Raw genomic sequence first — 17,264 nt, forward strand, 5'->3', positions numbered from 1 at the left:
GAGGAAGCGTTTCTTCCTTGGCTGGTATGAAAACCCTGTCTGTGACAATCAACTAGTGATTGCACATTTATGCATGCAAGTTATTGCTTGATGAGAGGATAGAACGGGATGAACCCATGTTATGATCATATTAGTTTCTGCAAAGAGGTCTGCAGAATCCTCCTCTTCTTTACAACCTCATCCTTTCCTAATCTTGCACCCAGAGGTCAAAGTTGAGAATCAGAAGAGCTGTTTGAGGCAAGCACCTGGCTCTGTTCTGCTGTGTTGCCCCTAATACCTGGCATGCCTGTCTTTCTGGGTTCCCAGTAAACAGCAGCTTGTGTAGCTGAGCTGATTAAAGCTGTTCTCATCCTCCTGTGGAAGCAGCATCACAGGTAGCAATAGCTGTTGCTTTGGTGCAGAAAAAAGACCAAAAATTCTGCCAGCGGTGGGATAGTTTTTATGCTACTGCCAGATCCATGTGATGGCTCTGAGATTGGTGGTGCCTGCCAGCTACATTTATTAAGCAGGTAGCATAAGAAATGTATGAATAAGAAGTCCTTGACTCAATCGGAAGTCTGCTTCAGTTGGCTACTCCAGTTATGTCAATCAATTGTAAGACCATTGCTGCATTATTGCCGCCAACCTGCATTAAAAATTATTTTTGCATGCATTTTGCCTAATTTCTAAAATCTCTTTATTACATGATTTACTTCCACTGGTAAAAATCAGGAATACTGTTGCAATATTTTGGTGATTCTGGTTTTTTGTTTTGTTTCTTTTTTAAAAAATATCCTCAGATTTTTAAGGCTTCTGACTGAATATGTGGTGTGTGGTCTCCCCCCTCCCCTCCCCAACCCTGGTTTCTAATTCTGCATCTGTACTAAATGGTTCAAATGGATAGCTTCTACAAGATCTAAAACATATTTTTTAAAACCTTGCCTTTCAGCTTGGCTTTGGGTCATTTCTTGGAATTATTGGATCAAATTTGATAGAAAACAAAAGGCAAATGGTAAGTTTTGTAACAGTTGTAAAGTTACTGTCATGTTAAGTTAACTGTCATGTTGGCTCAATATTCCTCACACTGACTGGCAGCAGTTCACCTGGTCTCTCAGGCCAGGGTCCTTCCCAACCCTACCAGGTGGTACCAGTAACTGAACCCAGGACTCTGAGTGCAAAGGGTGTACTCTGTCACTGAGATACATGGATTCACCTAATGAACATTGGAAGCTACCTGAGACCACTGATCCCCATCTACCTTGGTAATGTCTGCTCTCACTAGCAGTAGCTCTACAAGGTCTGAAGAGGTAACCACCTATTAACCTGACCCTTTCAACTGGAGGTATTGGGAACTAGACCTAGCTATTCTTTTGCTTGCAAAGCATGTCGTAGACCAACGTATTTATCTATTAAAATGTTTATAGCCTCCCCTCAATAAATATTTCCTGGGTGACTTGCAAGCATTAGAAATACAATGTATAGCAATAAAAATCAACAGCAGATAATAAAAGACAGCAAAAGCATTGAAGCAGAAGCAACGCTTCTCCTAAAAAGCTCAGCATTTCCTCAAGCCAGAGGTTGCCAACAGATTGAGCTGTGTGCTTCGCTGTGGTTTGTCAAGGTGCCCGTGGAACCCAAAAGTGGCCCCTCTGGCAGTAACCCTTAAACAAGGCCACCACCTTTGCCCAGATGGATGGGTCTGAGAAGCAGGGAGCAAAGCCAGAGCCCCAGCCAGGTGGTTACCCCATCAACTCAACTCGGACCTATTCAGAGCTATCCATTTCCCATTGCCTTCGTTGGCAGCAGTTCCATCAGGCTGCACCTCAGGGGAAAGTGGTCTAGCAGGGCCCTCCCTGTTGAACGGCTGCTTTCTGTGGGTTAGCAACCTCAAGATCAGCCAGGCCAACCCCAAGTCCACCTGCAAATCCCTCTCCCTGGAGCCACGGTGGGGGGAACTCTAGCCCTCCAGATGTTGGGCCACAGCTCTCATCATCCCTGATCATTGGTCATGCCGGCTGGGGTTGATGGAGTCCAGCAACATCTCCGAAGGCCATAGGTCCCTCACCACTACTCTATAGGGAGGAGTCTAGAATCCAGACTATGTCATCAACTGCCACAGGCCTGAAGAGGCCGCCATACATAAAATAAAGACATCTGTGTAACCCCAGTGGTTGTATATATCTCTGCTGGGGTTTTCATTGGCATAAGCAGCTTTTGGAATCCGATCTCTGCTGTTATGTCAAAATAATCAAATAAACGGTCACTTCTAGGCCCCTTCTCTTCCCAGAACTGACTCCTGGAGCTCCACTATATAACTATTTCGCTTATAATAACATTGTGAAACAGCCAGTATCTTGAATCGGCTTGCTTTCCTTCCCTTCTCCCCCCATTTTCCTGACCCACAGCTCTTCTCTTAAACTGTATAAACCACCCGTTGTGACGGAGAAGCAGTAGTTCTATGTAATAATGCAAGTACCTTGGGGCAGGTAATCAGGAAGTAGTCAGGTGGAACAGCAGTGGCCTGGCAGCCCCAGGGGATGCTGCCCCAGTAGTCTTCCTCAGTGGCCGGTTGCCCAGGCTGCAGGAGTCATGCAGGGATCAGCTAATCTTGGTCATTCCGTTCCATCTTGCATTCCGAGTTGTGCTTTCAGAATTCCATTCCTCTGTCTTCTGTCATCAGCTCTAGACACTGGCTCTTTCCCTTTTGCCAACCACAGTCTTGGGACAATGCTTCCAGTCCTAACCCTCCCAAAACTTGGGAGAGTAGCATTTTGCACACATGCCTTTGCAATTGCTGTAGCACTGAGCTGAAGGGAGCCTCTATTATTTGTAGGTATTACATAGAGCAAGGGCTCATGGAAGCCTTTTTTAAAAAAACTGATTTACTGAGAAAGCTCTATGAGCAATTAAAGTACTTGAGCAAGCTGCCGTGATGATTGATCAAGAAAACTATGGCTTTGGGGACTCGTTAGCCAAAGATATAAAACAAGACTTGAGAATCTTGTGGAGGGGAGTAGATTACCTATATGTCTTTTAAAAAAACGACAACTAAAGAAGGACGAACAGCATTAGAAACTGACCTCCAGAGTAGGTGTGGGGAACTCTCTGGCCCTGCTGATGTTGTTGAAGTACAACTCCCATCATGGCCAGACTTGGTAGGGTTGATGGGAGTTGTAGTTTAGCAATACTTGGAGGACCGAAGTTTCTCCTCTCCTGTTCACTAGGTCAAAATGTAGTTGCTTATCACTGTAATCTATTTTTGTATGATAATATTAAATAATAGCAATAGCTTTTTCATGAAAATAAGAAATTGTGTACACATTGAATGTTTATTAATTATTTATTGGGATGGAGAGTGTTTAAGAATCATATGCATAGATGTATTGTGGTATGTGTTTTTTTTATTTAAAAAAATACTGTGATTTTCTTGTCATTTATATCCAAACATTAATATTTTAAAGGATATTTCAGGCAGCAGAAATCTAACCATTAGCTCCTATTAGCAGATTGATCTGGGTTATTAAACTATACAAACCTGCTTAAAAAAGGAATAAGCAGTTGTCAGCCAGCATATCAATAAATCAGCAGCTCCAGAAAATATAATCGAGGATAGGGCAAAACCTTGCATGTTTTTTTTTAAATATAGAAGCAGATGATTCCATGTAGCTTTATCTTTTCCCACAGCTGGTTGCTTCAATCGTGTTCATCAGCTTTGGCGTCATCGCTGCCTTCTGCTGTGCCATTGTGGATGGTGTGTTTGCTGCCAGGCACATAGTGAGTAGCAGCCGACTGCGATATGTGACTGCATTGCCACGTCCTCCACGCATGTTGAGCAGGGCCGCATACTTGCACACTAGAGAGAGCTGTGGGAAAGCACAAAATAAAGGATTTGTGTGCATAATCCAGTTTCTTGGTCATGGCAATGAACATGCCTGAAAGCATGTGGGCATTGCTAAGTGGGAAGTCCAGAGGACCTCATGAGACCTGGCTTATGCATGCAATGGAATGAGTTGGCAGCAGGGGCGCCATCTCTAGTGGGGCCTGAGCACGCACAAAAATTTGGTTGTGGGTGCTCAGACCCACTGCAGGCCCCCTGATGCAACTTCCAGTGCTTTGCAAAGCAGAGGAAGTCACATCCGAGACCTTGGAGATGCTGTCCAACGCCTTGTGAGGTCTGGGAACCTGGCTTGCAGTGCCACTGGAAGTCAGGTTCTGAGGCTGCGGGGCGTAATGACATCACATTTCAACATGATGTCATGAAGTCACACTGGTGTGCTGGCCATCCATATCCTGGGGCCCAAGTTGGTCCCCTGGTTCGAAGCATAGGGTGTTCCATTTCAGGCTTCAGATGAGGAGGTGCCAATTTTTAACACTTACCTTCTATTTTTTTTAAAAAAAAAAAAACCTTACAAATTAAAAAAAAATCCTTAACCTAACACACCAGGGAGAAAGGTGACAGCCCAGCCCAGTCTGCTTTGCTGGTTTTCTGTTTGCATAGTGTGTTTTTGTTTTCATTGTAGAGAAAAAAGCATTTCAAAATGTGACACAAACACACATACACACACACAGAAGTGGTATAGCCTATTTTACCACCTCATTCAGCTACAGGTTTAACATCTCTAGCATTTGGGGGGTGAAGTCAGTGCCTGCTATAGCAGCTTGCCCCTTGCTATGACTAGCAGAATCAAAATAAGTTATGTGAAGTAGTTATAATAGCAAGATAAAATGCAGAGTTCTACAGACACCTATCAGTTTGCATTGAGATGCAGAATCCAGCTTTTCTTTGTGTTAGGAAGTTAGCGGAAGTGACCTGGTCACTTTTAGGAACAACTGTCTTTACTCCTTCATGCACTAACTAGAGCTAAACATGCTAGTTATATCAGGCTGCCTTTCTCACATTTTTCAAACCACAAATATTCCATTGCCTTGTTGTTTCTGTGCCACTTTTGTTCTGCTATAACAGAAGAGTGTCCCACAAGAGTACTCCAGTATCAGAAGTATCTGTTGCTGGGGAGCACCAATGAGGAGGGTGCTATTGCATTCATCTCTTGCTTGGCTGAAGGGCACTGCAGAGGCTTTTCCTGATATTAACCATTAAGGAGGCTGTAATTTGCAATAAAAGCCCAAACAAAGAGCTTTTCAAAGTGATAAAAAAGAGGTTGAGAATGGAGGAAGTACCTTTTCCCAGTGAATTGTGGGAGTTGTAGCTCTGTGTGGGAAATAACAGGGTCTCCTAAAAACTCCCAGCACCCTTAGCAAACTACAGCTCCCAGAATTCTTTGGGGGAAGCCATGGCTGTTTAAAGTGGTATTATAGTGCTTAGTGGTATTGTAGTATTATGGGTTGCCATATTTTGAAGAGCAAAAAAATAGAGGACACATTTGCCGACTTCTACTTTCAACAGTGGATCGCTATGACGACTCTCATTTTACATACTCATGAAAAAGAGGACATGTCCTGGAAAAAGAGGGACATATGCGAACCCTAGCAGCTGCAGATATCACTCAGGAAGGTGGACTTTGGCCTGATCCCGCAGGCCTGTTCTTATGTTCTTGCACACTACTGGGTGTCGTTTTCCTTTGTGCTTCCTTCAAGCAGGCGGTAGGATGTCTGAAAATATGGTTAATTTGAGCATCTGCCCACTGTTTCAGCAAAAAAAAAAATAAAAAATCAGGGTTGATTCACTTCCTCTTTTTTCATTTTTTTTAAACTCTACCCTACTATTTTTCTTATTTTTTTTTTTAACAGGATCTCAGGCCACTGTATGCAGGACGATGTCACTACTATTCCAAAAGTACAGCTCAGCCAGAGGTGGGTCACTGTGCTCCTGCTCCCTCAGTTTCTGCAACATGAGTGAGCAGGAAATTCTGGGTGATAAATGAGGGAGAAATGCAGTTTGGCTGGAATTTTAATGCAAACCTACCTAATTCCTCCTTTCTAAAACAATACACGAACTGAAACACAGCCATCCTTTGAAATCTGCACTTCTCCAAATGTTGGGATGCAATTCTCCAACCAAATAATTGTGTAAAAAAAATGTGCATGTTAAGGGAAAGTGTGCATTTTAAAATGTGCAGAAATAATGTATAATATTGCTTTGCAGAAATGTGTATATTAGACAAAATTGTCTACAAAAATGTGCATGTTAGGACAAAATTGCACTACATTTTTGAGAGGACTTTAAAAAAAAACAGGATGCAGAAACACGGAGAACTGAACTGGAAAAACGAGAAGAGAGAAAAACCCAAATTGGCAGATTTGTTGATCTCTAAAGTTGCCTGTTCAAATACTCCACCTGTCTGGTCTGCAGGAACCAAACTTTTCCAGCCCTTCAGAAATCTTGTTCTCATAAACAAAAAATGATGTTTCTAGAGTGCACGACTACAGGGGGAGGAAAGCACATGCTCCTCTGTGTTAAAAAATAAAATCAGTGCATATTGAAAAGTTTGTCTCAGGGGAAATAGTTTATATAAGATATCTTCTTGATGTGCTAGGGATGAAGGTCTGTAGTGACATTTTTTTGTTTACTGTTTGTGGCGTGGGAGCATTCAGACGCATGCTCTCGCACTTGCAATTAAGCAGAAGTGGTACAAATCAGAAACAGGCTTCTGGAAATGCTGTAGGAGCAAACCTGCCAATTCCAGAAAGAGATGGTCTTCAGCTTCTGTAAGCCCTGTCTCTGTTGTTCAAACAGGCAGTCTGCCACCCCCAGCACCGCAGCCCCTGCACGCCCAAGATCAAAGGCAACACCTGCTTCTGCTGCGACCTCTACAACTGTGGGAGGTGAGTGGCATGGAAAAGCCTCACCTGTAGGCAGAGAGTGAAATGGGGGAGCTCAAGCCCCTGGGTCAATCCTGCAGTCTTGAGTATGAAGGAGTTGTTTCAGGCTGAGACCCTATCTGCACTATACATTTAAAACAGTATCACTCCACTTTAAACAGCTGTGGCTTTTCCCCAAAGAATCCTGGGAAATGTAATTTGTTAACAGCACTGAGAGTTGTTAAAAGGTAAAGGTAAAGGAACCCTGACCGTTAAGTCCAGTCGCAGATGACTCTGGGGTTGCAGCGCTTTACAGGCCGAAGGAGCCAGCGTTTGTCTGCAGACAGTTTTTCTGGGTCATGTGGCCAGCATGACTAAGCCGCTTCTGGCACAACTGAACACCGAAACCAGAGCAGCACACGGAAACGCCGTTTACTTTCCTGCCGCAGTGGTACCTATTTATCTACTTGCATTGGCATGCTTTTGAACTGCTAGGTTGGCAGGAGCTGGGACAGAGCAATGGGAGCTCATCCCGTTGTGGGGATTCAAACCACCCATCTTCTGATCAGCAAGCCCAAGAGGCTCCGTGGTTTAGACCACAGCAACACCCACGTCCCTGAGAGTTGTTAGGAGAACCCTATTTCCCTCACAGAGCTCCACTTCCCAGAATTCTTTGGGGAAAGCGATTGCTTATTAGACTTCTCTGGGGATGATAGTTCTGTGAGGGGAATAGGGGTTTCCTTGCAACTCTCAGCACCTTTAACAAACAACAGGTCCCAAGATTCCTAGAGGCAAGCGATGACTAAAGTGGCATTATACTGCTTTAAGTGTAAAGTGCAAATGAGGTCTGAGCTTTGTGCTATAGAGATAACTTTTAGTGGGTCATGTCATTCAGCTGGCAGCCTGCAAAGTCAGATTGTCCCTCTGTACCTTTTTCTGTTTACTGTTCTTGGTGGTTTACTTAAAGCCAGGAGGGTTTAATGCAACCTACCAACGTTGGGTAAGCATCATTATGACATTAGGTAATTAACTGGTGCTGTCAAAGTTGGCCCACAGGGTAGAGGGAGATAAAGATCTGGCCCAAGAAGATTCCCCACCCCTAGGGTATAGGGTTGCAGCCTGAGCTGCAGATCCAAAAGTCCCTGGTTCAAACTTGTGGACTCACTAAGTGACCAGAGACTAGCAGATGTGCCTTATTCCCCACATCTGCAAAATGGAGAAAATAGCACTGATTTACCTTACAAGGTTGTTGTAAGGATTACAGTTAAATGATGTTTGTGAAAAGATTTGAACACTTGAAAGTGCAAAAAAACCCTGTTAGATAGCTGTTTTTAATGTTAAACAATCACAGCCATCTGAAACCAGAGCAGCAGAAAAATCCACACTGGACTCCTTTTTTTTGCAACAGAAAGACTAACTGGTCCCCAAAGGCGCTCCTGAAATACTATAAATTTACCATGGAGAGAAAATTATACAGTGATATAAGAAGAGCCCCTGCTGGAAAAGACCAAGGCTTATATCAGGTGTGGGGAACGTTTGTCCCTGCAGATTTTGCTGAATTAAACTCCCATCACCCCTGGCGTTTTGTCATGCTTTCTGCAGCTGATGGGGGTTGTAGTTTGGGAACATCTGGAAGGCCAGTGGTTCCCCATACCTGGCTTAACACATCCAACTCCCTGTTTTCTACAGTAGGCAGTCAAGTGCCTCTAGGAAGCACAGATGCAGAGCACAAAAGGCAATAAACCATCTTCCATTGTTCTCCATCTCAAGCAAATGTTATCTAGAGACATGCTCCCCCTGATCCTAAAGATGGCACTTAACCACCTTGATTAGTAATCATTGATAACTTTTATCTTCCATGAATTGGCCTAAACCCCTTTTAAAACCCATATAAGTTGCTGGCCATCACCACACAACTTGTGACAGCAAATCCTATTCTTTTAACTTTGCACTCTGTGAAGGAGTGTAGTTCTGCCAATGGTTGCTAACTGCTATGGCTTAAACCTACCTCTACGGTTGGAGGCAAGGGGTCTCTGAATATGAATTGTTGCGAATTACAGGTGGGGAGAGCTCTGTTGCAGCCAGGTCTTGCTTGCGGGCTTCCCACAGGCATCTATGAGAAGAGGATGTAGGACCAGATGGGCCTTCGGCCAAATAACAATAACATTAACTTATTTATACCCCGCCCATCTGGCTGGGTTTTCCCAGCCACTCTGTGGAGTTCCCAACAGAATATTAAAAACATGATAAAACACCAGACATTAAAAACTTCCCTAAACAGGGCTGCCTTCAGATGTCTTCTAAAAGTCTGATAGTTGTTTATTTCCTTGACATCTGTTGGGAGGGAGTTCCACAGGGCATGCACCACTACCGAGAAGGCCCTCTGCCTGGTTCCCTGTAACCTCACTTCTCCCTGAGGGAATCGCCAGAAGGCCCTCGGAGCTGGACCTCAGTGTCCAGGCTGAACGACTGGGGTGGAGACGCTCCTTCAGGTATACTGGGCTGAGGCCATTTAGGGCTTTAAAAGTCTGCACCAATGCTTTGAATTGTGCTCAGAAACGTACTGGAAGCCAATGTAGGTCTTTCAGGACCGGTGTTATATGGTCTCGGTGGCCACTTCCAGTCATCAGTCTAGATGCTGCATTCTGGATTAGTTGTAGTTTCCGGGTCACCTTCAAAAGTAGTCCCACAGAGAGCACATTGCAGTAGTCCAAGCAGGAGATAACCAGATCATGCACCACACTTGCGAGACAGTCTGCAGACAGATAGGGTCTCAGCCTACGTACCTGATGGAGCTGCTAGGCAGCTGCCCTGGACACAGAACTGACCTGCGCCTCCATGGACAGCGGTGAGTCCAAAATGACTCCCAGGCTGCGCACCTGGTCCTTCAGGGGCACAGTTACCCCATTCAAGACCAGGAGACCCCCATACCTGCCTGCCCCCCAAACAGTAGTTCTGCAGGACTCTTTTATGTTCTTACGTCCCTCTAGCAAAGGTGTCCCAAAATGAGGATTATCTACTGAAAGATGTTTTGCCTTTCTGAAAGATGTTTTGCCTTTCTTTGGATTGAACAGAGTGGAGATTTCCGGTGGTTATTACGAGTACATTGACGTCAGCAGCTGCCAAGATATCATTCACCTTTACCACCTGCTCTGGTCAGCAACCATTTTGAACATTGTGGGCTTGTTTCTCGGGATCATCACTGCTGCAATCCTAGGAGGCTTCAAAGATATGGTAAGAGGATGTCCATAGGAAACATAGACGAAGTGTAATTTTTTATTTATTTCAAGTGTGTTGTGTCACTTTTTAGAGCTATGTGCTCACCATGTGGTGTGCAAAGGAATGAGAGACAAAGGACAAATAGACAGACACAGCAGAAGATAGATTAAAAATGAGAAGCTGCTCTGGAGACCAGAGCAATTTTGGGTGGGCACCAGTTAAAGGTGACGAGACATTTTTTGGTAGCTATTAAAGGCAGCCATGAAGTGGGAAAGGCTTTGTGGCCTCCCTAAATGCCAGAATTCAAGTAGCAAGGTTCAAATTCATCAGGAAGGAGTTGCGTAGTTTTCGGAGCCACTGTAGGAAAGGCCATATCTCTTGTGCATGACGACCAAACTCATGGGTGGGGAATCTTTTTGTCTTGGCAAGTCAGGTAATTACATCCTCCCACCTGCAGGCCAGCTTTGACAGGTGAGCGTGACTACACACCTTCTCCATCTTCTGTCATCCTATTGATCTCTGGTAGATCGTCCCACCCACCTGTCAGAGTTGGCCAAAAGAGTAAAGGCATTTGAACTCCCCCATGCATTAGCTAATGGGCAGAGGGATCCAGTCTTACATTCTGCAGGATTTGGGTGCAGAGGAGAGTTCCTTACACACCTGAACCAACCAGGACTGAGCTCCCCCCATTTCAGATGATGTACAGGGATATTTCAACCCTGCTTTTTACAGCCATATACCTGATGTCATATAGGATGTCAAGGGGTGGGGCTGGTGGGTGTGGCTTGGGAAGAGCAGCCCAGCTGCCCAAATGAGAAGGCCTGTCAGGCCAGATTTGGCCCATGGCCAGGAGGTTCCCCACAGCGGGACACTTGAGAAGGACCCCTGAGGTAGATCGTAGTGTACAGGCAAGATCTGTATTTCTCCCATTTCTCTTGCAGTATTCTGATCTCCTCTGGCCATTTGAGTAAATGGACCACAAGCTAAGTGAGTTTTCCGTTTTCCATTGTGTTCATAGACTCCCTCACTTCCTGCTATAAACTGCACAGTTGAGAATGCACGGCCCACTGTATCTTACTACTCGAGACCCCAGGTGACGTCATACAATACATATTACCACAGCACGCCTCACCTGCCACCGTATTCAGCATATGACTTCCAGGTATGTTGGGTCAAATGGCTGCTGTGCTTACTTAAGAGATCAATCTGCTTTTTTTACAGAGGGGATGCACCATCAAGCAGTTATGTTACAACTGCCTCTTTTTTCTATGCAATCTTTTATGTTCCATCTTTTGGAGGAGAGAAAACTATTTTGCCTTCGTCTTGCTGTCATTTCGCCTCTGTTCCTGGCTCCAAATTTTACCTTGTTTTTTTTGCAGGTGTGGTGAAACACATTTCACTTTTCTGCTCGGTTTCAGCCTGTATAATTGTAGAGAACCTGTGGGCCTTCAGTTGTTATGCGGCTTCAACTCCCATCAGCTCCCAGATGATATGGCTGACAATCAAGGAATGATGGGAGTTTAGCTCAGTCGATAGAGCATGAGACTCTTTGGGCAGATCTACTCTCATGGTTTATAACGTTTAAAATGTGCTATTAAAATGTGACACCAGAGGGTGCTGGCAAAGAGGGAATGCATGTTAAACGTTATAGAACGTTACTTTTAATATCTTCCTAATAATGTTTAAAAGATCGATGTAGTTCCAGCCTTTATCCCAGAGTTGTGGGTTTGAACCCCACGTTGGGCAAAACATTCCTGTATTGCCCAGAGTTGGATTCTATAGTTCTAATATGGAGGGCACCAGGGTTCTCACTGCTGGGGTAACTTGATCCTCCTCTTCCTGCGATGATCTTCATATTTCACCAAGTTGGTCCTTGAAGCTGACATGGGGGAGTAGGGCATGAAACTTAATTTTTACAAATTTCTTCAGTAAGCTGAAGTCTTAACTATATGTTTTGGGGGTGTGAGGAATTCAAATCTGCTATTAGTTTTGTGATTGGACAACATTTAGCTTGGCAAGTCTGTGCCTGGTGAAGAAGCACATAAACTGCTTTCGGAAAACCAAAGAATTCTAATTTTACCTTCCGAAAATGTCAGGAAGTGCTGAACAAAAGGAATAATAAATACAAATAATATAAACATACAGTATAACTGCAAGTACTTGACAGTCTCTTTTAATGATTTCTATGCAATTTTACACACATTTTTACTTAACCAAGCGAAACTAAATTATATTAATTTAACCAAAAGATCTTTTGAATTCCCAAGCCATGTTACAACTTTTTAGCACCCCTCATTCTGGAATTCAAAAGCTGAAAAATTCAACATGCCCTGAAATGCCTCATAGCCAGGTCGTAAAAGGTAACAACCAGCGCCTCGCCATGGGTGGAATTTTTGTAAGGACCTCAAACTGGGCTACCAGGCTACTGGGATAGCTCGGTCAGCAGAGCATGAAACGCTTCATCTCAGGCTGGTGGGTTCAAGCCCCACATTGTGCAGAAAGATTCCTGCATTGCACAGCGTTAGATGACCCTTGTGGTCCCTTCTGACTCTACAGTTCTATGAAGCAGGAATTTATATACAGTAATACCTCCGCGAACATCCGCCCCCGTCGACTATCCATTTTGGTGAATGTCTGCAGCAAACCCGGAAGTACTGCAACAGGTTGCTTCCGAGTTTGCTGCTTGCGCATGCGCAGAAGTGCTAAACTGCACAATGCGCAGAAGTGCAAACCACTCCGCGCGCATGCGCAAAACGGCGCTTTATCGAGCATCCCTTTTGTCGAGTGCCTGGGGCTCTGGAACAGATCCCGGAGTCAAAACAAGGTACCACTGTATATAGTTCAGAAGTGCATGACCTAGGAAGCTGTTTTAATTCCAGGTCATATCACTGCTACACCTAGCTCAGTACTGGCAGTGGCTCTCAGGTAAGAGGTATCACCTGAGCTGGGGAGGCCTGCCCAGGTAGAGTCCTGAGGGCCAGAAATAGGGGCCTAGAGTCCACATTTGGCTCTCAGGCCTAGGATTCCCCCTCCCACGGTGGTGTTGACAATGATAAGCTAGAAGGACCAAAGATTGGGCTGTGCTTGAGGCAGCTTTCTCTATACTGAAGCCACCTCTCTCCCTTTCGTTGCAGCATTCCAGTGTCTTCCCGGCCTCCACACCATCTGGCCTTTCTGACGATCCTTTATCGCTGTCGCCGTCGCCAAGCTACGTCTGGTCCCCTACTGCTCCTCCTCGTTACTCCCCACCGTATTTTCCACCTTTTGAAAAGCCACCACCTTACACGCCATGAAGGAAGGACGGGTAGAAACTGTGCCACTGGGGCTAATTGTGAAACCTTTTTGTACTGGAGGGAGGGTGGGGAAGAGAGAGGGGGCACACTTATTACATAGCATACATAATCCATTTAAAATAGGGGAACCCTGCAACAGTCTTCCCATAGACCAGGCCTAGGCCAAATTGATGCTAAGTGCCAGCAGCAAGAAGGGACAAATCCTGCATTCAGCACCTGCAGTCTTGCTCTGTTTGCTTCTTCAAAATCCATCATGATTAGTTGGCCGCTGTGGACTTGTTGCTTTGAGGGTTTGGTCACTTTGAGCAAATTGCTGAAATTGCTGTGTGGCTAATCAGGCACACCCTTCTTTTCTCAAAAGGTGTTGATAAACTGGTGTTCCTAATTCCTTTTCTCCTCTTTAACAAAATTGCTGGGCTGAGTGGAATGTAGCTGACGGTGAAGATTTAAAGGAGGAACCCAAGAGCTTGAGTGTATGAAATGAATGCTCTAGACTAGTAGGAGGAATTAATAATAATAATAATAATAATAATAATAATAATAATAGACATATGAAGCCTTAATTTTGCACACTGAAAATAGGCCTTTGAATGGGAATTGAAGGTCACTGTAGGTGCAGCTGTTTGTTAGGCAAATGGCATTCTACTGACACCTAGCGACATTCTGTGAGCATTACCTTACAGTAGAAAAACAAAAGTTGCTTCACACACTACTTTTTATCTTTACATATGTTGGTGATGGATACATATAAATTGGCCTTTATTTTCCTAGTTAGGTTTTTAATATAGCCACAATCAAAAACAGGTGCTATGCCAAATATTTTCTGCTCTTGTAAACAGCACAAAAGCCACACAGTTTGGCTGGATGCACATGATCAAATGTAACTTCCCCCTCTTTCCTTGCAAGAGGATGCTAATTAAGCTGCTTAGCCCCTTCAAGCACTGGATTTCCACCATCTGTTGCAACATAAGCCCTGTTTGGGCGTTCAGGCACTCTGCATGTAAACAAACAGATGTAAGAGATGTGGGAGGGGGGGTGCCAAAGCCCACCCCTTACAGCTCATCCTCCACACCCCATTTTATATAAAGTTCTGCAGCTGGAGGTCTTCCGTACTCACAGTGGCTGCTTCTGCTGCTCAGTGGTAGGGCATTTGCCTTGCGTATAGGAGTTCCAAGGTTCAGTCCCTGGCAGCACTGTGTAAACCGTTGCCTGAAATCCTGCTGCCAGGCAATGTACACACAATCCTCAGCTAGACGGACCATTGTTCTGATTCATTATAAGGCCGGCTCCCCGTGAAAATGACACAAATAGGGGGGTTTAAATAGTGCAAGCAGCTCAGCCTCCACAAGAAGAGGAGGCTCCCCACCTGTCTTCACACCACTGGAGTCCCTCAAGTAGAGAGTGTTCGGTGTAGCCATTTTGGGACTCTTGGGTGATCAGGAACTGAGGCTAACATTAACTGTCCTCTAAGCTGTGCAGCTAGACCTAGACTGCATGCCCTCATTATTCATAGGCTTACACAGTCAGCTTTAAATGACACACAACTCTGCATGCAGAATCCTCAGCTTGTACAAATCCTAGGAAATCGTGGTCTGGTTTACACTTTATGTTGGCAGTCTCTCATACATCTTATTAGGGAACACTCAAATGTTTGAAGCAGGTATATATATAATTGCAAGTCTCCCCCCCCCCCAAAAAAAACCCCACAGATCCTTAGTGAGTGTTCACTGTGTCTTCTTACAGATCTCTCCCCTTATTTGCAAAGTCCACCACAGTCTGAAGTGGACCGGAGATTCCTGCTTTTAAACAAACAAACAAACAAACACCTTAATGAATTTATTATAAAGGGCTGCTTCTGCTTGCGACTGATTTCAAAGGAAGGGGATTTGCCCCGAATAAGAAAAACTAATATTTTAAAGAACAATGCAGTTGGAAAGCTTTTAGCTCTCACAGCTCTAGCAATTTAGAAAGTTGCATTTTGTATGTGTGGCCGGTTTGGTGAATTGGACCATGGTTCACTGCAAACAGCAATGCAGACCTAGGTTCAAATTCCTGCTGAGCCGCCAGCCTAACCTACTTCTTGGCGTTTGGGAGGAAAACACATGAAAGAGATTTTACTGCAACATTTAAATACCTGAATTGTGTAATTGCTTCATGGTAGCTAATCAAGTCTGTTTTTAAGCTGTAGGAGATGGAGGAGTTTGGGAAGCCATGCATTGCATTGCTTAATAGAGGGGTATCCAGTGTGTCCTCCAGATGTTTCTGAGCTACTTCATTCTACACCATTGGCCATGCCTGCTGGAGTGATAGTTGTAGGCCAGCAACATTTCCAGGGCACTACATTGGCTACCCCATATGTGCTAAGCATCTTAATACTGATACTAGGGAGCTCTCAAGACTTTGTGAGCTTGTGTGTCCTATCACCAATTGAGTGCTATTCTGAATTGTGGCCAGAGACTGTATGCTATTCATTCTGGGGAGGAAAGAGTTGTACAAAAACAGGTATTAGAGTATGTTCTTCTCACCTTGTCAATTCATTCACCGGTTCCCTGTTTGCTTGGGATTCACAGAATGCTTTGCACAAACCAGGGTTAGCCAGCACGGTAGACTCCAGACACTGGACTGCACCTCCCCGATCTTGCAGGCCAACCTCATTGTGTAAAGTCACAGAAGCAGGTGGTAAAAAAAGCCTGAGCTGAAGAGTTGTGCATTTCAATAGCCTGGACCTTCTCTTCTCATTAATGCTACTGCCCCGGCATCACACTAAAGCTGCAAGGCTGTATCTACTTACTTTGCAGTAAGCCCAATCAAACTTGGTGAGATTTACTTCCAAAGTAGCCAAAGATAGGAATGTGCTATAAAAGTTATTCATTGCCTAAAAACCCATTGCCTAAAATCATGTGAGGATTTTAAGAGATGTTTTCCATCAGGGCTGGGGAACCTGTGGCCCGTTGGATGGCATTGGACTCTAAATTCCATCAGTTGCAGCCAGCAGTCGTCATCAGCAACGCCAAAAGCTGGAGTCCAGCAACATCTTGAAGTCCACAGGTTCCCCAGTGTAGCTTCTAGTTCATTCGGCATTATATAAAACGGGCGTAACTCATGCATGCTCTCTTGCATCATAAGCCCAAGGTTTGCCAAAATGTTGTGGTGTTCTCATTCCCTTCTGCAGGGCTTTGCTCAAGGTTTGTCAGGTTTCAAAGCAACTTAAGCAGAGCAGTTAAACACTTCCTTGCCCCATGTCCATCTTTTCTCCAGAATATCTTAGGGCACGAGCTTTTTGGAGTGGGAGGGGTTGACTCTGCGCTAAGATTTCATTAATTGTGTTAACCTCTTAAGAGGCTACTCTAGAACAGGGCTGGCCTCTAGCAGACTACACAGTACCTTTAGATTTCATTATCATTGAGTGCCAAAGACATCTGAACAAATGGAATGGTTATGTCACAGTGTCCTTGCTGCTTTTAAAAAAGTCTCTTTTTTTACATGAAGAAAATAGCAGTTATCTCCACCCTGGTGACTAGGTTGCTTTTTAGCTTTGATAGAAGTGTATGCAATCACCTGTAAATGTAAACACAGAAGTCACACGCGCTGTATTATCATCTTCAAATCCATTTCTTGTGAGAATGTAATGCACACATGGTTCATGTGCCCTCGGAATAATTTATAAAAATAAAAATGGTAAGAATTTTGTTTACATTTTAATTTTGTGGCGGGGTTAGCTGGTTCCCAAATTCTTATCCCTATAAACGGCATATCTGCCTATATACATAAAAACGTAAGGCTGTCACTATACAGCCCCATTAAGAGAATCTGTAGCACCTCCTAACCTGGATTTGCATCAATTCAAGGTGGAGGAGGGGAGAAGACAGGTTTTAGAATCGTGGTTATAAACAACAGCAGAGGTTTGAATAAAGCAGGGTTGGAAGGATGCAGAAGAGCTGTGTATATGGGTGGGGGGGGGGGCCTTGAAGGAGCTGTGGAGGGTTGGGCAAGGAATACTGTAAAGGGAGGCAG

At 44.4% G+C, this 17,264-nt stretch overlaps 2 protein-coding genes across 2 annotated transcripts in view; one reads left to right on the top strand and one right to left on the bottom strand.

Moving 5' to 3' along the window:
* The window catches only part of ATP1B4 (ATPase Na+/K+ transporting family member beta 4), a 41,677-nt gene extending 39,077 nt beyond the window's left edge, over window positions 1-2,600 (bottom strand). The window contains exon 1 of the mRNA XM_079962885.1: window positions 2,456-2,600. The gene's annotated coding sequence lies outside the window, so the exon portion shown is untranslated. The remainder of the gene's footprint in view (window positions 1-2,455) is intronic.
* TMEM255A (transmembrane protein 255A) overlaps window positions 1-16,940 on the top strand; it is a 32,573-nt gene extending 15,633 nt beyond the window's left edge. Inside the window, exons 3-9 of the mRNA XM_079962893.1 lie at window positions 929-991; window positions 3,664-3,753; window positions 5,728-5,790; window positions 6,674-6,762; window positions 9,813-9,972; window positions 10,976-11,119; window positions 13,092-16,940. Of these exons, the coding sequence (XP_079819019.1) occupies window positions 929-991; window positions 3,664-3,753; window positions 5,728-5,790; window positions 6,674-6,762; window positions 9,813-9,972; window positions 10,976-11,119; window positions 13,092-13,250 (768 nt within the window). The 3' untranslated portion in view covers window positions 13,251-16,940. The remainder of the gene's footprint in view (window positions 1-928; window positions 992-3,663; window positions 3,754-5,727; window positions 5,791-6,673; window positions 6,763-9,812; window positions 9,973-10,975; window positions 11,120-13,091) is intronic.
* Window positions 16,941-17,264: the final 324 nt, after the last annotated feature.

The sequence above is a fragment of the Podarcis cretensis genome (genome assembly GCF_951804945.1).
Source record: "Podarcis cretensis genome assembly, chromosome: Z".
In the NCBI taxonomy this organism is placed as follows: domain Eukaryota; kingdom Metazoa; phylum Chordata; class Lepidosauria; order Squamata; family Lacertidae; genus Podarcis; species Podarcis cretensis.